This window comes from Chiloscyllium plagiosum, chromosome 15 (genome assembly GCF_004010195.1).
Source record: "Chiloscyllium plagiosum isolate BGI_BamShark_2017 chromosome 15, ASM401019v2, whole genome shotgun sequence".
In the NCBI taxonomy this organism is placed as follows: domain Eukaryota; kingdom Metazoa; phylum Chordata; class Chondrichthyes; order Orectolobiformes; family Hemiscylliidae; genus Chiloscyllium; species Chiloscyllium plagiosum.
The window spans coordinates 64,765,516-64,790,401 of NC_057724.1; the positions used below are offsets into that span (position 1 = coordinate 64,765,516).

At 44.9% G+C, this 24,886-nt stretch overlaps 1 protein-coding gene across 5 annotated transcripts in view; it reads right to left on the minus strand.

Annotated features, from left to right (window-relative positions):
• The window catches only part of ophn1 (oligophrenin 1), a 202,129-nt gene that overhangs the window by 81,365 nt on the left and 95,878 nt on the right, over nt 1-24,886 (minus strand). For all 5 annotated transcript variants that reach the window (XR_006313821.1, XR_006313820.1, XM_043705052.1 and 2 more), the window contains exons 6-14: nt 24,665-24,775; nt 22,215-22,319; nt 20,374-20,503; nt 19,299-19,399; nt 14,680-14,762; nt 13,006-13,084; nt 2,081-2,114; nt 1,901-1,963; nt 1,116-1,190 (exon numbers count right to left, since the gene is read on the minus strand). Coding sequence is in view for 3 of the 5 variants with exons in the window: in XM_043705052.1 (XP_043560987.1) it covers nt 1,116-1,190; nt 1,901-1,963; nt 2,081-2,114; nt 13,006-13,084; nt 14,680-14,762; nt 19,299-19,399; nt 20,374-20,503; nt 22,215-22,319; nt 24,665-24,775 (781 nt within the window). In the remaining 2 variants the exon portion in view is untranslated. The remainder of the gene's footprint in view (nt 1-1,115; nt 1,191-1,900; nt 1,964-2,080; nt 2,115-13,005; nt 13,085-14,679; nt 14,763-19,298; nt 19,400-20,373; nt 20,504-22,214; nt 22,320-24,664; nt 24,776-24,886) is intronic.

The window sequence follows — 24,886 nt, forward strand, 5'->3', positions numbered from 1 at the left end:
TGGGGAGTTCTTGGACTAAGGGGGACAGGACGGTGTCAAGGTATGCGGAGATGAGTTCGGTGGGGCAGGAGCAGGCGGAGACAATGGGTCGGCCGGGGCAGTCAGGTTTGTGGATTTTGGGCAGGGGGTAGAAGCGGGCGGTCTGGGGTTGTGGGACTATGAGGTTGGAGGCGGTGGATGGGAGATCCCCCGAGGTGATGAGGCTATGGATGGTCTGGGAGATGATGGTTTGGTGGTGGGGGGTGGGGTCATGGTCAAGGGGGCAGTAGGTTGATAGATGACTACATTCTTCAATACAAGGCATCGTTCCTGCTTCGCATCCAGCTCTTTCTCACTGCCTTCCTTCCAAACTTCCAGACCCATTTTAAAAATAACATATACAGACAAGGCACAGTGATCAAATGTTTAAAACATTAAATCAGAGGAAAGGGAAGAGAATGGAATGAATTAATGCTCACATTTATTTTTGAATAACTCTACATTCCATGATAAGACCAGATGAAATAGGAACAGGAGGCAGCTTTTTGGCCATTTAATAGGTTCATGGTGGATCCAACATTCCTCACATCCACTTTCCTGCTCTTTCCCATAACCCTCGATTCCCCGACTGATCAAGAATCTCTCTGTTTCAGCCTTAAACACACACAAGGATGAAGACGACCAGTTTGAACCATTGGAAGATTTGAACAGTAAAGGTCTCCAAACCACTCAGGTCCTCTCCAATCCATCTGACAGCTCAAACATTGGAAGGAGTTTGGGAACTTTAAACAGTGCATAGTTGGTCAAGGGACAGAGTCAGTGTCCCCTGCAGTGCACAAACCAGTAGCAGCCGGAATCCTAGTCTGACTACCTCAGTTGTTTACTTTCACTCTGGGAGAGTTGGAGTGGGAAATGGCAAAGCCCCATTCTGGGCACAGGACTCTGTACATAACATTCCTGAAACCTGTACATTACCAGTGTCTGGCACAGTGAGGGAACTTTACGAAAAGGAACCCAGATCAATAAGATTCTGGTGTAGATCAGGGACTTACTAGAACAAAAGGTGCAACATTGATAACTGAGGAAAGGTCAGGGAGCAAAGACCAGTGGTCTCCTCATTAAGGTTATGGTCTCACCAAAATACTGAGTTAGTAGCTTCTGTACTTGGAGGTTGCTGCCAACAGTTCTGTAAACCCCCTCTGCGGTGATTCCTGCAAAACGTAAACAGATCCAAATTTAATATTTTATTGAAACAGGGCCTCTATCTTTCCTCAGGCAAGATGTTTTTGGGATCAAGGTAAAAAAAAATGTATAAAAGAAAAGAAAATAAATCCACTACCCCATGCAGCACAGGACAGAATGTGGGTGAATGTCCTGGGGAACACAGTGTAAACTTAGCTGTTGAGAAAATGGGGTAAATGCATGTATGGGTTAGATGGGGACCTGTAGTAGGAGACTGAGTTAAACTTCACCCAGTGGCTTACAGTAACAGAAATACAGCACAAACTTGCTTAACACCAGGGGCAGCAGAAATTAGATTACATTAGCTTCCCTACAGTGTGGAAACAGGCCCTTCGGCCCAACAAGTCCACACCGTCCCTCCAAAGAGTAACCCATCCAGACCCAGTTCCCTCTGACTAATGCACCTAACACAATGGGCAATTTAGCATGGCCAATTCACCTAACCTGCACATCTTTGTACTGTGGAGGAAACCGGGGGAAACCCACACGGACATGATGAGAATGTAAAAACTCCACACAGGCAGTCCCTGGTGCTGTGAGGCAGCAGGACTAGCCACTGAGCCATTGTGCCACCCAAATATGCTACCATATGGCTATAATGGCAGTGATACCATGAAAACCCAATGGGCACTATTGGCTTAACTTGATTTGATTGAATTTTATTGACAATGGGACCTACCTTTGGTCTCCACCGCATTAATACATTTCTTCACAAACTTTAAGCCCAGATCATTCAGTTGCACTATACAAGAGAAGAATTAAAACAAGTGAGGATTAATGTTTGCATTGCATGTCCAATTGCCAGCACAGATCAAAATGGCCTGGCAAAGCAAACTGGAAAACAAAAAAACACACTTACTTTGCTCTGGTTTCGCATTGGGTGTGATGTAGATCTGAAATTCAAAAACAAGAGAGTCGATAGCCAGTTAATTCAGGAAAGATTACCCTTCAGCACATTAATATCTCCCAATACAAAATATACCATCTTGGCTCATGAAATGGTGAGGATGCAAAAACCAGAGGTTGTCTGAGTTTCTGAAGCCTCAGTTTGGACAGCGAGTGGGGGCATCTATCTTCACATGAAAACACTTCCAGTTTGGATCAGTGTAGCAGTGAAGAAGATGTCACCAATCGAAGAACTCCAAGACCATCCTCACCTGTCACTAAATAACCCACCAACTAAGATCAAAGATCAACTAGAGTAGGCAATGTGGTCTCCTTGAATCTGGGTCACAGCGCAAGAGTGGAAGTGTTGAATCTCATGATAAAAAGCAGCTATTGAGTACAGATGGACAGAAACATAGACAGGATCACCAAGATACCTTCAACAGCACCTTTCAAACAAGGGCAGCAGATACATGGGAACCACCACCTGCAAGTTGCCCTCCAAGTCACACCATCTGGAGGTGGACATTTATCACAGTTCCAGGGTCAAAATCCTGGAATTCCCTCCCTCATGGCATTGCAGATGCCCCAACACCACATGGACTGCATTGGTTCAGATAGATAGCTCTCCTTCCAAAGAGACACTGGCCCAGCCAGAGGCTCTGGCATCCTAATTCATTTTTTAAAATCTACCATTATTACACAGAACATCCCAGAGGTGATGAAACCAACAAAAAGAATCAAAAGCTATAATGAGACTATGCCTTTGCACAGCCAGAGAAATTTTTAATTCTCTTTCATAACCAACTTTTAAACAACAGTCAATTTGCATGGAAAGTCTCACAAAGTTCAATCGGCTTTCAGTATTCGTTGAGGAAAGAGCAGGTGGCGAAACACAGGCAGCTGACCGGTTGGTCTTTGACATGACATGGGGTTTTTCACATCCACCTGGAGAGATGAACAAGCCTTTGATTTAACCCCACATTCAAATACCTCACTTCCACCAACACTCCTGAGTGTCCAGTGGCTGCTAGTGAATCCAAATAAATCTTTTCGCTTGTGCTATAATAGAAACATTCCTACACACACCAACCACAGCAGTAAACTGCATGGATTTGTGAAACCAGGTGAAAGGTCAATGCAATATGCATAAGTTTGAATGAATTACCACCACAGCCTTTTTTAAAAACTGACCAATAAGGAAAGATTGGCTGGTGCGTCCGCTGCAGACTTGGCAAGAGTTGTCACCACAATGAGAAACCATGAATAGCAAAATCTCAGAGAATCTGCCATCAAATAGATAATCATGACTCTAACCTCAGCACTTCAACCCTGTTCAATAGCTTGGCTTCTGTGTATGGAGTGGGTGGAGGTATTTGTTGACTAAACTGAGCAATTAAACAGTTTGCAGAAGATTGGCAGTAGTCATTTTTCCACACTTGCAAGACTGATTCCCTATTGGACAGAATACAAACATTTCATTGAGCTTTTCCAACTGTTCCATTAGGGCAGAGGGCCAGAAGTCCCACCATCCTGCTCATCTGCAAAAGAGATTCTTCTGTGTCGTCGTGTCTTAGTAATAGAAAGCTGAATTTCTTTTTTTTTCTAAAAAGACCCTGTTTCAGGCCAACATTCCACATCAGAGACATATACTGGAAATCAATCACAGTTTGGTAACCAGCACACTAATGCTTTCTCTTCGAATTTTTATTTTTTTGAGTTAAATCCAGAGGCAATGTGTTTCCAGTCAAGTGAAGAACTCAGGGAGGATGCTGTAACGAGACCTACTTTAGGTTTTAATAGGCTGTTAATATTGGATTGCAAAGAAGCATTTTTGATTAAAATGTTCTTGGCAGTGCACGATGTGACTGGATTTATGACAGCACCAACGCCCCTACAACAACCACCTCTGCTCAGACAGGGTGAGCAACAGGTGGCACATAAATGCAAGTTGGTCTTTTTTCTCAGAGGCAGTGAGTGAAAGTGGTGGGATGTGCAAGCAAGATAGTGAGGGAAGAAATATAAAATCACCACTTTGAATTCATTCTCAGCATATGTGTGTCACTGACTGGACCAGCATTCACTGCCCATCCCTAATTACCTGGAGGGCAGCTGAGAGTCAACCACATCACCGTGGATCTGGAGTCACATGTAGGCTAGGTAAGCACTGCAGTTTCCTTCCCTAAAGGACATTAGTGAACCAAACGGGTCTTCTGGACAATCAGCAATGGTTGTCTTGTCATCAGTAAATTCTTAACCCAGATACTTTTTAAATCGAATTCAAATTTCACCATCTGCCATGGCAGGATTCAAACCTGGGTCCCCAAAACATTAGCCGAGTTTGCATCGCCTTCCCCGATGTGCCATTTGAAAGATAAAAGGCAGAGAATCAGCTCAGAAATATTAAATTGGCATTATGCAGGAAAAGGACGTGATGAGAGTATCTGAGCTTACAGAACCAGCAGGATACTAGTGTTGCTTCCTCTGGAAGGAGGCTTGCTGACCTGCAATCCAATCAGGTACTGGGTAAATGCCAGCCTCGCCCCAGGGTAAGGAGCCCATGGTTGTGGCAGGGTCAAGATTAGAGTGGGGCTGGAAAAGCACAGCAGGTCAGGCAGCATCCGAGGAGCAGGAAAATCAACGTTTCAGGCAAAAACCCTTCATCGAGATCCAACAAAGACCACTAATGACCAGATCATCCAGTATTTAAAATCCAGAATAAATATTGGCCAGGATATCTGCTCCCTTTCCAAATGTAGGGTTTGCTGTGTCCACTCGAGATGATAGTTGAGAAGATGGTTTGAGGTCTCGTTTGAAAGGTGGTCTGTGTCCCACGGGTCCTGACGAAGGGCTTTTGCCTGAAACGTCGATTTTCCTGCTCCTCGGATGCTGCTTGACCTGCGGTGCTTTTCCAGCACCACTCTAATCTAGACTCCGATTTCCAGCATCTGCTGTCCTCACTTTTTCCTGGTTGTGGCGGGGTCTCTCAAGAGAGATGTTGGTCACACACGCAGCAGCGCCAACAGGTGGCAGCTGCCGGAACGGCACCGAAAGACCCTGCAATCGTGGAACAAGCCAGCCAGGCGGGAGGCGATTTGCGGGATACAGGTCACCTCCCCCACCACCCTGAGGTCAGGTCCTTCTGGCAGACAGAGCATCCCTTTGAAGGAGCAAATCACACCCCTTCACCCACAACTAACCCCTCCTCCACCATTACCACCATCCATGCCCCATGGGACACATACCACCTTTCAAACAAGATATTAAACCATCTTCTCATCTACCATCTCAAGTGGACACGGCAAGTCCTGCATTTGGAAAGGGAGCAGATATCCTGGCCAATATTTATTCTGTTTTTAAATACTGAATACTAAATACATCAGTGGTCTTTGTTGGATCTTCCTGTGCACAAATCATCTGATTTAATCCCTCTGGGGCCCCACAGATGAGATTACAAATAGTTCCAAGGCTGAGGGACTCAAGTTGCAGTTGACTGGAGATGCTGACGGTGGGAGTGGAGATGGGGTAGGTGTGGAGGATACAGCGAATAAGCTCTGAGTTCAATATATTGGTTCTAATTCAGAACCAAGTCCTTCAGAGCTGCTGAGTTTCTCTCCAGCTTTCTCTGACTTTAATTCCACAGTATTTTGCCTCAACGTTACAGGAGAGATTGGGGCTGTTCTGATTGAACGAGGGGGAAATTTGGAGGTGATTTGACGGAGATACCCCAATTAAGGAGTTATCTGGATTGGGGGGGGGAACTGCTCCCATTGGCACAGGGGTCAAGTAACAGAGGACACCGATGTCTGATGACTGGTAAAGGGGGAAAACGGAGGAAAAACAAATAAATAATTTGGAATCTTGCATGTTACTGTAGCTTTTCATTTTGTACTCCTTTAAAAATAAAAATGTCAAATGATCCCCAACAAAAGCACTTTTATGCAGCAAATGGTTAGTGCATTCCCAGATCCCGTCTGACTGAGCGACAGAATCAAGACTTCAAGAGAAATAGACAGGAAACTAAAGAAAGGCCTGCAGAACTATGGAGCTGGGAACAGGTTGGAGATGTGGGAAGAGGAGAGTCACTCGAGTCAGAGACGACAGAGAAAACCGGCCCCTCAGACGTTGCAACATCTCTGTGACTCCGATTCCTGTGACTACACTGACTGTACTCCAGAACTGCAACTATAAAATGCTTGGTGGCGTGGAGGGTGACGATGAAGCCAGGCTCCTGTTCCCAATGGCTGGTGGAATATTCAGGCTTACAGAGGGTGGGCGGCATCTCAGTGGGGGAATTTTTTAAAAAGCCAGATGTTGATCTCCTGGACGAGAAGTGGAGGAGTGCTGGAATCTGGAGAACTGCTGTCTTTCTCCCCCACGCCCATCCCCACCCTGTGCTGTTCCGAGAGGGATGACTGTGTTTGGCATTTACGATGATATAACACAGGCAATGCTGGCTGCAGCCACGTTCTCACTACGTACAGCTGCTTGCACTAATTAGATCCAGTTCTCTTAGCCTCATTGTAAACTAACTCCTCTTGTCGTACACCATGACCACACCACACTGGAGTGCACAGTCAGGAAGGGGAGCACAGAGTTGAGGGAGAGAGAAATTGCTCTGTTGGACCTGCACTCATTGAAATTTGCCCACAGACAGAGGGACAGAGCAGAGGGACACACAGATGTACAACAAGACAGAGACACACTGCTAAATTAATAGAGTCATTGAGTTGTACAACATGCAAACAGACCCTTCGATTTAACTCAGTCATGCCAGCCAGATATCTTAAATTAATCTAGTCCCTTTTTTTAAAAAAAAAGATTCCCTACAGTGTGGAAACAGGCCCTTTGGCCCAACAAGTCCACACCGACCCTCTGAAGAGTAACCCACCCAAACGCATTTCCCGCTGACTAATGCTCCTAACGCTATGGACAATCTAGCATGGTCAATTTACCTGAGACATGGGGAGAATGTGCAAACTCCACACAGTCACCTGCCAGCAGTTGGCTCATATCTCTCTAAACCCTTCCTGTTCATATACCCATCCAGATACCTTTTAAATGTTGTAATTATACCAACCTCCACCACTTCCTCTGGCAGCTCAATGTCAAGTTACATTCTCCTTTAAGGAGTTTTAAATCAGGTGATGTTATCGTGAACAATTTATTTAAACGACTATGAAGACAAATGTAAACAAATGCTGGTTCAAAATGTAACCAGCATTAGAAGATGCCCTTTTCTTCAACAGAGGCAGATCCCAGTTTCACACAATGTTGCTGAATCCACTGAAAAAACAGCAAAATCGTCTGGTTCAGAATAGGGTTGCAGTGGCACAGCATGTGCAGCAGGTGGCAGCAGGTACCCACTTATCACCAAACAGAATGCGCAGCCTCTCCAGCTCATTAATATGGAGAGAAAAAAATTAAAAGTAGATATTACTGAAAACTCAGTAAGTCCTTACATCTTGTTCAATGGAAAGTTTCCTGACTTCTCTCAACGCACTCCAATCCACACCATCTGGGAGCTCAGGATTCCTTAGTAAACAAATACAAATCCCAGACTAGGCCCTGAGCCACAAAGAGTATCAGAGTCATACAGTGCAGAAGCAGGCCATTCAGCCCATCACGTCTACACCTGTATTCCTGATGAAGGGCTTTTGCCCGAAATGTTGATTTTCCTGCTCCTCAGATACTGCCTGAACTGCTGTACTTTTCCAGCACCACTCTAATCCAGAATCTGGTTTCCAGCATCTGCAGTCCTTGTTTTTACCTCACATCTGCACCAGCATGACTACCACTAAAAAGGTGGTGAAAGTGAGGACTGCAGATGCTGGAGATTAGAGTCAAGATTAGAGTGGTGCTGGAAACGCACAGCAGGTCAGGCAGCTTCCTGATTGTTTGTTTGTTAAACCAAAAAAAAGCCCTCTAGCGGCAATGGAAAGTGCAGCAAAATTTGCATTTTGCATTGCTTTGGTCCCCATGAAACACGCAGGACAGAAAAACACTTTAATTTGGAAGAAAATACACTGTACGTTGTCTTCACAGTGCACTTACTTTAAACTGTGCAAAGGGAGTCTTTGCTTTCAGTAACCTGGACACTGAAAACCTACCACCGTCTCCAAATCATATGCAATTAGCATTTAATCACTAAAACACAGGCTTGCATTAGGCTCATTGGACATGCGTCAGCCTGGGAGGGTGCTATATAAGATAAGATTTTTTTTTAGATTAGATTACATTAGAGTGTGGAAACAGGCCCTTCGGCCCAACAAGTCCACACCGACCCGCCGAAGCGCAACCTACCCATTCCCCCACATTTACCCCTTACCTAACACTACGGGCAATTTAGCATGGCCAATTCACCTGACCTGCACATCTTTGGACCGTGGGAGGAAACTGGAGCACCCGGAGGAAACCCACGCAGACATGGGGAGAACGTGCAAACTCCACACTGTCAGTCGCCTGAGGCGGGAATTGAACCCGGGTCTCAGGCGCTGTGAGGCAGCAGTGCTAACCACTGTGCCGCCCACAAAATATAAATGTAATGTCTTTGAAGCTACACAAGGCCCTTTCACTTTACCCCATGATTCACGTGAGGTCCAAAACCCAACACTCAGAGGATGGAGACATCCAGATTTCAGGGAGGACAGTTCCAGCATCTTCATACATTGTAACACTTGGATGTGCTTTTTAAAAGATTTAGGAAGTATTTTACATCAATGCAAAGAGGGGTTCCCAAATATTTCGCAACATACACATGTTGGGGCTTACTGTTTGTTGAAATGTCTGCGAGAATCTCATCATCTGAATTACAAAAGTAATTTAAATCCACATAATCCATCTTGCAGTTCAATAACAGCATTCCTTCACCATATTTTTTAAAAAAGGCATTGTCCTTTTCTCTGTAGTGTTATTTTTTTAAGTCACTCATTGTCTGAGTGTCAGTGGCTAGACCAGCAATTACTGCCCGTCCCTGGTTGCCCTGGAGATGATGGGGAGCTGCCTTCTTTAACTACTGCAATCCAAGTGCTAATGGTGATCCCACAATGTCATTGGGGAGGGTATTCCAGGATTTGGAGCCAGTGACAGTGAAGATATGGGGATATATTTCCAAATCAGGATGGTGAGTGGCTTGGAAGGGAGGTGGTGCTGTTCCCATATATTGGCTGCCCTCATCTTTCTAGATGGAAGAGGTCATGGGTTTGGAAGGTGTTGTCGAAGGATATTTGCTACTGAGTGTCCATGATGGAGCGAGTCAATGTTTGTGGACGTGGTGCCAATGCTTTGTTTTGGATGGTGTCAAGCTTCTTGAGTGTCATTGGAGCTGCACTCATCCAGGCAAGCATGAGAATTCCATCACACCCCTGACATGGATAGGCTTTCCTAAGTCAGGAGGGGAGCTACCCACTGCAGAGTTCCTGGGCAGCACAGTGGCTCAGTGGTTAGCACTGCTACTTTACAGTGCCAGGGACCCAGGTTCGATTCTAGCCTTGGGCAACTGTCTGCGTGGAGTTTGCATATTATCTCAGAGTCTGTGTGGGTTTCCTCTGGGTGCTCTGGTTTTCTCTCACAATCCAAAGAGGTGTAGGCTAACTGGATTAGCCATGGTAAATGTGGGGTTGTAGGATATAGTAGGGGGCTGAGGCTGGGTGAGTTGCTCTTTGGAGGGTTTGTATGGACTCAATAAGCCGAATGGCCTCCTTCTGCACTGTAGAGATTCTGTCATCGCTGACCTGGACTTGCAGCCACAAAACTTACTTGGCTAGTCCAGTTCACTTCTGGTCAACAGTAACCCCTAGGATGCTGATGATAGTGGGGTATTCAGTAATGGCAGCATCATTGAATGTCGAGGGGCAGTGATTCGATCATTTCTTATTGGAGATGGTCATTGCCTGACACTTGCGTGGTGCAATTGCTCCTTGTCACTTTTCAGTCCAAGACTGGAAATTGTCCAGATCTTGCTGCATTTGTACATGGACTGCTTCAGTATCTGGGGAGTCATGAATGGTGCTAAACAATGTGCGATCATCAGTGAACAATCCCACTTCTGACTTCGTGATCGAGGGAAGGTCATTGATGAAGCAGCTGAAGATGGTTGGTTCGAGGGCACTACCCTGAGGAACTCCTGCAGAGATGCTCTGGAGCAGACATGGACAATACACCTCCAACAACCACAACCATCTTCCAATCTGCCAGGTGTGACGCTAACCAGCGGAGGTTTGCCCCTCGATGCCCATCGATTCCGGTTTTGCCACCACTCCCAGATGTCAAGCTCTGTGACCTTGATGCCAAGGGCTGCCCCTCTCATTGCAGGAATTCAGCTCCTTTGGCCATGTTTGAACCAAGGCTGTGAGGAGGTCAGGAGCTGAGTGAACCCTGGTGGAACCCAAACTGGGCATCACTGAGCAGGTTATTGCTGCTTAAACACACATATTAACAGATTCAAGAACATCTTCTTCCCTGTTGATAGATTTCTGAAATGGACCAGTCAGATTTTAAGTTTAATGTTGATCTCACTCTTTGTGCACCTTCTCTACAGCTGCAACATTATATTCCTCACATTGTTCTATTACCCTAATGCACTATGTATTGCCTGTGCTGCACACAAAACAAAAAACTTTTTACTGTACCTAGTTATGTGACAATGTTGTGTTCAATTCCTGTACCGCTGCACTCTGTTGCTTTTATACAGCATCGATGCCCTCTAATTCCCAATACAGTTTGGATGCTGAAAACTCACCAGTTCCCTGAGTCAAGGCACCTAATCAGAATTTTAAGCTTTTTTTGGTGTGCATGCATCAGGACAAAATACAAGAATGCCAAATTTCAAACCATCACAACAAGTTCCACTACAGAAGTATGTGCTGACTAGTTGGTAACTCAATTGTGCTGAAGGAGCTTGGAAACCCCCATCGTTTTCCCCATGGCAATATTACAGGTCAAATGGAACCAACTTGACAACCAACCAGAACTCTCAGCTCCTGTACGTCCCCCCCAAATTATAAAGTTCTGATAATGTTTCACTTTTCAGCACGATCCAGGAAGCAAAATAGGTTCTTTTTGGTTGGGGGCGGGGAGGGGGGGGTGTAATATCAGATCTAAGGGAAGGAGCGATGAGGTCAAACAAACTGGAGAGCACTTTTCAAAAAGGGCCAGCACAGACTAAAAAGGAGTTGAGTGGCCTCATTCTGTGATTCAACTTGTTTGCCAGTCACTGTGGACCTGTTGATCTTCAGGCCATCAAATTAAAAGCTTGTGTTTAGGGGATGTGGCACCAACTACAGCGTCAGGAGAAAGCGCTGATGTGGAATGCATGGTTGAGACAGCCAAAAACCTGGCCTGCGTCTGCCTGTCTAGCTCAGAGTTTTATACGACCCACATCCTCACACAGAGACCAACTATGGGAACGACACCCTTAAATATAGCTGCAACGCCATGGGCCAAAGTACTGTACAGAGAAGGACCTTTAACTGATCGTTTTGGCACTACTTCTATTAAATCACGATTTCCAATTTTTAATTTGCCTTATTGAGGCTAAAAATAGAGTCCAAAAAGAAAGAAAAAAAGAAAATCACCAACAGTCATCACTGGGAGAACTGAAAATTTTAAAACCAAGACCGATCTGTTGTTGTTATTTGTTACAAAACCAAGGTGGAGCCAAAGGCCCGAACAGGCAGACTGGAGGGGCAGAAAGACCTCCTCCTGTTTCTAAACACATTTGTATTTTATTAGGGCAGCACGGTGGTTAGCATTGCTGCCTCACAACACCAGGGACCTGGGTTCGATTCCAGCCTCGGGTGACTGTCTATGTGGAATTTGCACATTCTCCCCGTGTCAGCAAGGGTTTCTTCCAGTTTCCTCCCACAGTCCACGGATGTGCAGGTTCGGTGAATTGGCCATGCTAAATTGCCCATAGTATTCAGGGATGTGTAGGTGAGGTGCAGTAGTCAGTGGAAATATAGAGTAATAGAGTGGGGGAATGGGTCCAAGTGGGTAACTCAAGGGTTGGTGTGGACTTGCTGGGCCAAATGGCCTGTTTCCATACTATAGGGAATAATAAAGGCAGAGTGAAACTAACTGACAATCAGCAATTTACGCAGTTCACAGATACCCACTTTTGACATGATCTACAGGATGTTCCAGCGCCAGAAACTATCAGAAGATCTGAAGGAGCAGAGGCCACTACAAAGAGGAGAGTCAGATGTGACCATCTTGGCTGCAAAGCCCCTTAAATGGATGTTGTGTTTTTTGTTGTTTACCTGCTATATGCTCGAATCCAAAGAGCATTGAGACCTGGTCACTGGAATCAGAGCCCCCACCCCCCCCCCAACCCCAGTAGAAAGGGGTTTCTTTTTGTACTGTGCCTCTGCTACTTGAATCTACCCCCACTCAACCAAACCAATAACTCTCTCGCTCTCTTTCTCTACCACAGCCAAGTTTTCACACCATCATTACACCAAATGTGAAGCAGTAAGTTAGGGTTACTTCACAAAAAAGAGTCAGGGATACACCATCAGGAACTTGACCAGCTGAACTTTCTCAGAAGTTGAATAATGACATTACTTAATTGCTGCCTGACAAGTTTGAAAGACTAAACTTTCTCAGTTCTCTATCAGACCTACAGATTTCTCTCCCTGGCTTGGAAGTTTCACAAACAAACCCCTCTGTCGTGGTGGCTTGTTCCCTGAACTGTCCCAATTAATCCTCCCAGGAGACAAAGTAAACTTTCTTCCAAACTCAGTGCTAATTAGGAAGGCTGAAACAGCAACACCACTGGGAGGGTGTCTGAGAACATCCCCAGTGTGCCTTGCTGCCTGGCAAAATGGGATGGAGAGGCAATCAATTTTTTTTTTTAAAAAAACAGATTTAAAAGTGTACAGAATATGGCAGGATACTCACTGGCTCTTTGCCATCCATCGCTTCAATCCACAAACTTCGGTTGGCTTCGGAGAGAGCTTGGAGTGTGACAGGGCCTTGCCTGTGAAAGGGAGATTTGTTCAGAATTTACTGAAGATAGGAAAACAAATTGAAAGACTGGCTTTCATATGACATATTTTTAAACCTCCAGATAGCTCAAAGTTCTCTATTGCCAATGAAGTACTTCAGTAAAGTGCCGTCACTGCTGTAAACGTATGAAATGTGGCGGGCATTCATTGCACTGAAAGATCCCACAAAGAGCTAAACGATAATCTGCTTTTGATCGGAATTTACTGATGGATAAATATTGGCAGAGGCAGTAGGTTTAACCCTGCTGTGCAGAAGAGTGTATAAATTTGATGTCACTTTTGGAATTTGGATTTCAAAACAGAGGGGTGTTGGTACTTCAGTAAGAGTTTTCTTCACAAAAAAGTCAGAAGAACCTTCTAGAACATTGTTTTAAGTTTGTCAGCAAGGTAACTTGTGGTGTGCAATGGAGGTTACAGAAAGATGTTTGCATTATTAGGTCTAGGACAGGCCTAGTAAATCTGCATTGTTTTTCAGTTCAGGAGATCCTAGGATGAGCAAGGCATTTTTTTTTTCGAAAAAAAACAATTCTGAAGGCAGTGTTGAGTTTAGAAACAAGCTTAGTTTCGCTCCCAGGAAGATTAATCAGAGCAGTTCAGGGAACAAGTCACAGAAGAGCTGAGTTTGTGAAAGTCCAAGCCAGGATGAGAAACTTGAAGATTAATAGAGAAATGAGAAAGTTTCAGCTCTTAGAGCTGTGAAAGATTTTGTCAACAGATTTCGAAAGGACTCATCTTCACAGTCGCAAACAGACAAAAACAAACAAAAACAAACGTCATGAATCAGTTAAGTAGAATTCTTTTAAAAAAGTGGAGTAGGCAGGTAAATTCTCTGGGTTGGAGTTTGTGACAGGTAGTGTCAGTAAATATGGTGAAATGTTGCTGTGTGTTGAGATCATTCTTACTCACACACACTTACTTATACAGCCTTTTTTGGAAAATATTATTTTGTGCCATTTGTTTGCTTATTGAAGAAAATCTGCAGCCTCATGCAAATGGATCAGCGACTAACCACCACATTTACTAACTATAAAAAAACCCATCAAGTTTGATTTCACTCAACCACAGAGCCGAGAAGATGAGGGGTTTTGTAACATTCATCTGCCTAGTCTTGAACCAAAAGGGAATGACAGCATACTTTTCCCATCAACACTTCATACAACTTTCTTGTTTACTGGTGTTCATGCAGGATTCAGTAAGCATTGCAACATAGTTATTACAGGCTTAAAAGAAAAGGAAAGCACCAAGTCAAAACCTCTGCCAAACACGTTATTTATTCCATTGCCATTCCAGATTACAACATATTGTTTTTCATAGCACCTGAAAGTATTCACAGACTATCGCAGTTTATGCCCCAGTCAATGACTTTCTTTTTATGAAGTAAAATACTGGAGAAACTCAGTAGATCTGGCATTAGCTGTAAAGAGAGAAAGAAAGTTAAACATTTCAAGTCTATTCTTTGGAATCCACAGATGCTACCAGACCTGCTGGTTTTCTCCAGGAGATTTCAGTTTTGATTTGAGATTGCCAGCATCTACAGTATTTTTCTCTTTTAACAACATTCCTTTACCTTTCAAACATCTCTATATCAAAGCAGAATCGCTTGTCGATGGATTCAGATTTCCTCCTAACGCAGGATTTCAGCTTAAATTCCTAGAGGAAAAGTACACAATGCAGAAGAGATTACAAGGCCAATAGTCCACTGCAGTCTTTGAAATGTTTTCTTGAGAAGCCAAAACTCAGGCCGTGTCCGGTCCGAAGTCCAAAGTCACTGCGGCTGCAGTTTGCAGCTTTACTGTAACTAAAAAGTCAAAACCATAATCACTTCACAAGAACATAACGTGACCAAAGATCAACCCTGGACCAAAGGAAGATACAGGAGGATGGGTGACAAAAAGTTAGGATTCCCCAGGACCTCAAAAGAGAGAGGGAGGAGATTCTGGGGCAGGGAGTCCAGGCTGCCAACGGTGGACATCGAGTATTCTGGGGAGATGAAGCAGCTCAGCTTTCTTGGGAGATCTGGCAGAGATGGGGAGGAATTTCTTCCTTTTAACAAATAAAAGGAAAGGACAAGGAGGCATTGATAAACTGAACACCAGAGTGGGTCAGTGAGCACAGGGGGAATGGGATGGGGAACCCGATGCTTTTGAGGGTTCCATGGTGGGAATCAGAAACCAAGGACTTATCCCAAAGGGAAAGTTGACAGTAAACATCAGCAGAACAAGCTAATTATAAACAGATTGATCCAAAATCGAGAAATCACCATTCATCCCACATCACGTGCTCAGATCTCCCCAGATGGGAACAGATAGTGATGAATGTCAGCTATGACAATATCCTAGAATTGGAAGCTCATTTAGAACAACAACAGAAAGTCCAAGCAGACAGAAAACTAAAGACTCCCTCAGTTGTGCTATACAGGTCATTAACGGATAGGTCAAGCGAATAGAATGGGATCTCTTACCTCGTTCCACCTGACACACACACACACACACACACACACACGTGCACACTCACAGACGCACCACCTTCCCCACCCCTCCCTCCCAAGCAGCAGGAGCCACCATTACATTTACTGCTCAGTCAGAAGTTCTCCTCAGCTCCTTTCCAACCCTAAAGTGAACTTGCTCCTCTCAGTCTGGTCTGTAGCCTCAGGCTTGTACATTTGCACTTTTTATTTTAAAAAAAAAGAAAATCTTGAAATTGCCAAATGATTCCCAAGTCTTCTGCACAGAAAGGGCCAATCAGTAACAGATTCCATGTTCGCAGCAGAGATCCAGGAATGGAACAGACAACAACTGAAAAGGCTGTTTCAACTCAGCACCAGACTGGGACACAGAACACACAACTCACTGCCCAGCTCTCAACTTGCTGCAAGACAGTGCCTGGTTCAATTCCTTCAGATGGATGTTGGCGTGCATACAGTTTTGACTGACCCTGGAAAGTTCAGTTCAACCAGTGACCGATCTTTCACTGTATGCCCAGGATCTGGAAAGATCCCATTTGCCTTCATTCTTTTCTCCCATGTCATCTGCTATTCTTGGGACCAGGAAACATTCCACTCCCGAGGTGCAGTGTGTCCATAGCCTTGAGGCAGTGGGTGACCTTGACAAAATTTGTCTCAATGTTGCCTTTTCCATCCCAAGCCAATTCAGCATTGTAAGTCTCTTTGCCCTGCTTGCTTTGAGAGCCAGAATCCATTTCTACTGAGTTACAATACCTACCTTCTTGTACGGACCAGCACGCTGCTGCACATGATGAACCAATGCCCTAGATGGACTTGGCATCGTAGCTGAGGATTTAAACCCTGTTCCACTTTCTTGTTCCATTCATGGTATTTGCTGCCAAGTGTACATTATCCCACTCACTGACTCAAACACAAAATAACCCCAAAGTCCTCTCCTGGTGCAGGAGACTAACAATGTACAGTTTGTACAGTAGTTACAATGTTTTATCCTTGTTGATGTCTCATGGCTCCAAGGAGTCTGCAATAATCAAACACAAACCTTAGGGAGAGACACTGAAGCTAAGTTTGAAGCCCAGATGGACAGTTCAAATCGGGACGTTTCCCAGCTTTGAGAGACTCGCCCCCAAACTGCTTCAGCTTCCAGTGGGGTGGTGGGGTGTAGTAAAGAGTGAGGCCCCCCCACCCCAAGATACAGATCAGAGGCTGGCAGATGGGCCTCACTTCACGGGCGACATCCTGGGGGTTTTGTTAAATTGGAGGCCCCCCTCTCACATTTTCCTCCCACCACTGCTCCCCCCCCACCCCCATTTACTCCCCATGCCAGCCCATGACATCTCCCCACACCCACATGACCCCTGACAGCCCCACCATGCCAAAGTAATGCCAGCCCAATCGCCACTTGGTCGTGCCCAATCATCCAGTATTCACTTTGGACAGACATCAGCAGCCACACGTGCATGTTCAGATCAACCAGAAATCTAAATAGCTATTACAGCCTGGACTGTACAAACAGAGCATTTACACTCCCAAAAACCTAAAGCTTTTAAAATCTCAAATGCTTAACCCCATAAAAATAGGCAAGATTTTATTCATAACTCTGTACCAAAGAAAGCTAATCCTTTAATGGCCTCTCAAACCGTGTTTCTTGCAATATTACACCAGCTCATCCAGCTGACCATAAGATGCAAGGGAAGTAGGCCATTCAGCCCATTGAGTCTGCTCCACCATTCAGAGGGATAATGGCTGATATGATTATGTTCAACTCCGCCCTCTGGTCTTTTCCCTATAGCCCAACAACTCCTCCTTAATATCAACATTCCTTTAGAATATTAACATACTCCTCCCTAATCTGACCATCATTTACGTCCTTCTCCTCAGTGAATACCAGTGTGAATAATTCATTAAGGATCTCATCCACTTCCTCTGACTCAATGCATAAATTCCCTCCTTTGTCCTGGAGTAGACCTACCCTTTCCCCAGCTGCCTTCTTACTCCTAATTAAAGTATACAATACCTTGGGAGTCTCCTAAATCCTACCTGTCAAAGAAACTTTAAAAGCCCCTTTTATCCCTCCTAATTCCTTAGGAAAGTTCTTTCCTGCTTCCTTTATATTCCTCAAGTGCTTTGTCTACAATAAGCTTCCTTTTCCTTTTTGACCAATCTTTTAATTTCTCTTGTTACCCAGGGTTCCCGAATCTAGCCATCCTTATCTTTCATCCTCACAGGAACATGCTGGTCCTGAACTCTGATCAGCTGACCTTCAAAAACATCCGCACATGTCAAAAGTGGATTTACCCTCCAACAGCTGCCCCCAATATCATTCCTTCAGTTCTTGCCTAATACTGTTGTAATTAGCCTTCCCCCAATTTAGCACTTTCACCCAAGGACCAGTCTTATCTTTATCGATATTTATGAAATAATGGTCACTGTTCCCAAAATACGCCCCCGATCACTGTGCCAGGTTCATCCCAATTACAAGGTTGGTATGGCCCCTTCCCTAGCTGGACTGCCTACATATTGTATCAAGAAACCTTCCTGGATACATTAAACAAATTCTACCCCATTAAAGCTCCTGGCACTAAGGAAGCCAATATTGGGCAAGTTAAATTCACCTATTAAAACAGCCCGGTTTTTTTTTTAACATCTTTCCAGGATATGTCTGCTATGTGGAGGTGCCAGTGTTGGACTGGGGTGGACAAAGTTTAAAAATCACAACACCAGTTTATAGTCCAACAGGTTTGTGTGGAAGCATAAAGCTTTAGGAGTGCTGTTCCTTCATCAGGCAGCCAGTGCTAGCTACCCGATGAAAGAGCAGCGCTACGAAAGAGTGTACTTCCAAATAAATCTGTTGGACTATAACCTGATGTTGTATGATACATATCTGTTGTGCTACCTCCCAATGGGTGTTGGGATGCCTTATATAAGAGTGCGGTGCTGGAAAAGCACAACAGGTCAGACAGCAGAGGAGCAGAAAAATCAATATTTCGGGCAAAAGCCCTTCATCAGGATGATTCCTTAGAACTTTAGGAAAGAACTTTTCTTTCTCAGGATGAAGGGCTTTTGCCCACAACATCAATTTTCCTGCTCCTTGGATGCTGCCTGACCTGCTGTGCTTTTCCAGCACCACACCCTCGACTCTAAATTCCAGCATCTGCAGTCCTCACTTTCTCATGGGCCTTGGTACAATCCCACCACATAACCCCCATTACTTGTCTTATTCCCGAGTTGTACCCATATTGCCTTGCTGGATGAGCCCTCCAAGATGTCCTCTTAATGCAGCCGCTACATTCTACTCAATCAGCTGCACTACATTCTGACTGTTATAGCAACTCAGTCACAGGAGGCTTGTGGTACAAGCAGAGGCCACTTGGCCCACTGTGTCTGTGTAGCCAAAACCACCCAACATTTGATGACCACCTTCTAAACAATCACTTCCATCTAGAAGGACGAGGGCAGCAGGTACACAAGACCACCACCAACTGCATGTCTCCCATCAAATCACCCACCTTCCTGACTTGGACGTATATCGCCAGTCCTTTAGTGTCACTGGGTCAAAATCTTGGAATCCCCTCCCTAACGACATTGTGGGTCTACATACAACACAAATTGCAGCAGTTTAAGCAGCCAATCACCACCATGTTCCGAAGGGCAACTTAGAAAGGCAGCAAACGCTGACCCAGCCAGCGATAACTATATCCCGTGAATAAATAAAAACTACTCACCTGCTTCGCCCCAGGTTTCGGATCACACGGGATCATGGTTAGAATTTTGGTGTCTTTCACATATTTGCAGTAGTTTTTCACCCAGGAGAATCCCAGAGGCCCTGTGGGAGAGTCAGAAGTAGATTTTCTTTTGAAAACCTGCATAAATAGAAATCTGTCTGGTCCTCCCTATTCGCATCTACCCCTCCTCCTGAATCCTCACCATCCTTACCCTAGAGGGTCACACAATGATCAGATACCCTCCCTTAGAGTCTTAAATGTCACATAAAACATTCAACGGATGATTTTCTGACAGAATAAATCCTGGTGCAGTCAGAGTTCGCAGTAAATTAATTATGCCACTGAAGGGGTTAAATGAATCGAAGAGTATTGTTCTGGAGAATAATGCAGGAACCTAGCTATACATTGGCACTTTACCACCCGTAGGCAAACTGGATGTTCAGTCAATAAGAAAAATGAACGAACATCAAGCTAGAGCTTGTATAGCAAGATCAAAACAACTAAACTGCTGCAATACTGCAACAAGACACTAGATGGCATCAAGACATGCAGTAAAGATCTCAGCCCATCGAGGAGGCTAAAATCACCTGAGGACCTCAGAAAATTGGACAGTGACTCTGAACAGCTAACTTCAGGAAATCAAACCTGGCAGTGACAGAAACAAAGCAATTCAGGGATAACAAAATGAACATTATGTACAGGAGGCTGATCTGTGGTTTGACTGCATATACTTACTTATGGCCCATTGCACTTATATCCTTTGCTTCACAAAAATTTATCTGTCTCAGATTTACAATTAACAACTGATCCAGCATCGACTATTGTTAATGAAGAGTTCCAAAATCTTACCATCCTTTGTGTGTGGAAGTTCTTCCTAACATCTCTCCTGCATGGTCTGGCCCTAATTCTCAAACTATTCCCACCAGTGAGTTCTAGAAATCTCCAACTAGTATTAGTGAGAAGCAGAAACAAATCTGGAGTGTTAGTGGGATCTTCAGAGGGTTGGTGTGGACTTGTTGGGCCGAAGGGCCTGTTTCCACACTGAAGGGATTCTATGATTCTCACTGTTCCTTACGTTTCTCCTGAGAGTAGAGGTAGCCTTCAATGGTGGGCTGACCCGGGAGCTTGCAATTTTGCGGAGCCTCTTTCATTCTTTTCATGAGGTCCTCCATCTCCTCTCGAGTGCCCATGAAGTGGTTCCTCGTCTGTGAAAACAACCAAGACCGTTTTCAGAACCCGTAGTTTCCCAACATAACTTTATCCTGTTGCCCACTTCCAGGTGGTGAGCTGCTTCAGAATAGGTCAAGCTCCTGAAACGCACAGGAAACGCCAACTCCCAATGGCTGACAAGACAGACCAGAGAACAACAGAGATGGGATGTATGTTGGGCAAGATGCTTTTGTGAAACGGTCCTCATTTGATTCTCTGTGGCTGTGGGAATATGGGTTGCAAACTCTCTGAGGGGGTTAAAAAGGGACAAAACAAAAAAACCTGCTGATGCTGGAATCCAAGGTAGACACGCAGGAGGCTGGAAGAACACAGCAAGCCAGGCAGCATTAGGAGCACCTATCCCTGCTCCATCACTCTGTCCCTTTCCCCACCCCTTCTATCTGCAGCTCCCCTTACTCCCACCCCCTGAAGATACAGCCGAAACATTGACTTCTCCATCTCCTTAGGCTGCCTGGCTTGCTATGTTCTTCCAGTCTCCTGCGTATCTACCATTTAAAAAGGGTTCAGTGGACATTTCCCGTTGGTGAATTATCTGCTCAAAATAAGGACAACATTTAATAAATTTATAGGGAGTTTCAACATCTGCCTACTCAATGTTGATTAGGCAATAATCAACAGTGTGAGACACTTTTGTGTCTTTCTTATAGAAGGACACAGCCTCAGGGGATTCACAGAGGGAACAGAAAGGAAACAAGTCTTTTGGGCAAAGCAGTGTTATCTCAATTTTTGAAAGTTGGAGATAGAAGTAGACAGGCAGAGGAGTTTAGGATGGAAGGTACAGAAAACATCAAAAGGACATTGGAGAAATCAAGTTTGGGAAGAAGAGGCTTTTATTTCGATATGAGGAGCTCCATAATAATCACGGTCAGACCGCAATGGACTGGACTTTCACCAAGTCAGAAGGATTCGTATATAATGAAGCATATATGGGAATCTGTGTTCCCAACCAAGGCTCATTAAAGCAAGTTTGCTGACAAAAGGAAAGTGCTGACTGACAATCTGCATGCAGTTACTCCAAGTTATTTTTCTCTTGATTTCTTTTGTCAATGTCTCAACATTTATTTACACAAGGCATCAAATTCTTAAAGCTTAAACACCTGTTATTTGTCTGAACGACCTTGCAAGGATTGTTGGAATGCAACTTCTCTCCGAAGACTTGCAGATGGACATTTCCCTCTAAGCAGTCTCGCCCATGCCAATAGGATAAGATTCTTTGATTCTGTATTGGGTCTACTGGGCATGGGAGGGCTAAGAGTTTCAGGGGCAATTGGACATGGTGGGAGGGGCTTGATTGAAAGAGTTGAGGTGGCATGGGGTCAGAGTGGGCAAGGTAATGGGGTAATGGAGGTTGTGGAGGAGGTGGGGGGGGGAAAAATAAGAGGTGAAAGGAGGGGTAGAGGGCCTAAAGTGAAACCAACTGAAGCAATAATTGCAGCGAGCCAAGGTAGGCCTTTTGGCCAGACCACCTCAGCCCAACCTGCTTTGACTCTATCTCGCCTCCAGAAAGGATACTTCATACTTCAACAGGTTCACCATGTCTGGACATCTCTCGATTCAATCAATCAGACTCATTGGTGAGTCCTTGGCCCAATGAGTCAATCCCATTCTCCCAATCCCATTCGCACACACTGCTCCCCACCCATTATCTAACCTTCAGTCCAAAGTAAACATCGGAACAGAACTCACGTGTTGCAAGCTTAATTGAAGCTGCTGTTTATAAGGCATGAAATCCTGAGTCAGTTCAAAGGTCAGATGATGGAATGTGAGCAGCCCATGTAGGAACGCCAACACCTGTGGGGAAGAAAAGAACAGCAGTGATGACTCGGACTGGGTTTCCTTTTGGGGTGGGGGCAGAGGTTGAAGGGCAGAAGCTTCCCTCAGACCTGCCTTGCCCATGGAGGGAAGGAGTCTGGCCATCATTATTCTCTCAGACAGATAGCAACCCATCTTCCCCGACCATGTACCAATCGCCTCAGTACCTTCAATTCAACCACAAAGACTATTGGATGCTATCACTACATAGAAGAGTGGAGGATGGACAGATACTGCAAGATTTTTCTGTCTTACATCCAATTATCAGCATTAATGGAACAGTTGAAACACGGTGGCTCAGTGGTTAGCACTGCTGCCTCACAGTGCTAGGGAGCCAGCATTGATTCCAGCCTCGGGCAACTGTCTATGTGCAGTTTGCACATTCGCCCCATGTCGAGTGTTTCCTCTGGGTGTTCTGGTTTCCTCCCACAGTCCAAGGACATGCAGGTAAGCTGCGCTGGCCATGCTAAACTGCCCATAGTGTTCAGGGATGTGTAGGTTAGGGGCATTAGTCAGGGGTAAACGTAGGGGAATGGGTTTGAGTGGGTTACTCTTCAGAGGATTGGTGTGGACTTGTTGGGCCAAGTGGCCTGTTTCCACACTCTTGGGATTCTGAGTCTAAGGCTAAGGCTAACATATTTCCTACTATGGCCTGTTCCTTAGACCAAAATAACCTCCAGATTCAGAGGAGTAACATTCACCCCTGTGTGACTATAGGATTTTATAATGGGGAGCCTGAGGTCTTGGGGAGGACACCTGTCCAGCACTGAATAACACACCATTTTGTACAATGGACTCATATTCAACCGTGATGTCAGCACTTAGGACTCTTCAGCTTACAGTGGTTATTGAAAAGTGACTATTTTAACAGGGAACCAAGGAGGTGGTGGGCAAGTTGTTGGAGGGAATCCTGAGGGACAGGATGTACATGTATTTGGAAAGGCAAGGACTGATTAGGGATAGTCAACAATGCTTTGTGCATGGAAAATCATGTCTCACAAACTTGAGTGAGTTTTTTGGAGAAATAACAAAGACGATTGATGAGGGCAGAGCGGTAGATGTGATCTATATGGACTTCAGTAAGGCGTTCGATGAGGTTCCCCATGGGAGATTGGTTAGCAAGGTTAAATCTCATGGAATATAGGAAGAACTGGCTCAAAGGTAGAAGACAGAGGGTGGAGGTGGAGGGTTGTTTTTCAGACTGGAGGCCTGTGACCAGTAGAGTGCCACAAGGTGCTGGGTCCTCTATGTTTTGTCACTTACATAAATTATTTGGATGCGAGCATAAGAGGTACAGTTAGTAAGTTTGCAGATGACACCAAAATTGGTGGTGTAGTGGACAGCGAAGAGGGTTACCTCAGATTACAACAGGACCTTGACCAGATGGGCCAATGGGCTGAGAAGTGGCAGGTGGAGTTTAATTCAGATAAATGCGAGGTGCTGCATTTTGGGAAAGCAAGTCTTAGCAGGACATATACATTTAATGGTAAGGTCCTCGGGAGTGTTGCTGAACAAAGAGACCTTGGAGTGCAGGTTCATAGCTCCTTGAAAGTGGAGTCACAGGTAGATAGGATAGTGAAGAAGGCGTTTGGTATGCTCTCCTTTATTGGTCAGAGTATTGAGTACAGGAGTTGGGAGGTCATGTTGCTGCTATACAGGACATTGGTTAGGCCACTGTTGGAATATTGCATGCAATTCTGATCTCCTTCTTATTGGAAAGATGTTGTGAAACTTGAAAGGGTTCAGAAAAGATTTACAAGGATGTTGCCAGGGTTGGAGGATTTGAGCTTTGAGGGAGAAGCTGAACAGGCTGGGGCTGTTTTCCCTGAAACATTGGAGGCTGAGGGGTGACCTTACAGAGCTTTACAAAATTATGAGGGACATGGATAGGATAAATAGACAAAGTCTTTTCCCTGGGGTGGGGGAGTCCAGAACTAGAGGGCATAGGTTTAGGGTGAGAGGGGAAAATTATAAAAGAGACCTTAGGGGCAACTTTTTCACGTAGAGGGTGGTACGTGTATGGAATAAGCTGCCAGAGGAAATGGTGGAGGCTGGTACAATTGCAACATTTAAGAGGCATTTGGATGGGTATATGAATAGGAAGGGTTTGGAGGGATATGGGCCGGGTGCTGGCAGGCGGGACTATATTGGGTTGGGATATCTGGTCGGCATGGACAGGTTGGACTGAAGGGTCTGTTTCCATGCTGTACATCTCTATGACTATGACTCTGACTTTACCAGAGTTTGAACCAGCACTATCAGGAGAGGAAAGGGTAGGACATTTTCAGTTAGATTGAACTAAAACCAAAGCTTTAAGAACTTACTGGCTCAACCACTTCAAACTTCTTCCTCTCATGAACCTCCTGAATTTTGTACACGTACTCCAGAGACGCCTCGTAGAAGTTCTGCCTCTCTTTATCAACCTGCACATCCGCCTGGATTCAAGCAAAAAGGATTTATCAGATTCTGTGAACAGAATGCGGAAAACGCAACAAGCTGCTCCATCACAGCTAGAAGCAGTGACAATCATCAGCATCTCAGAGCGG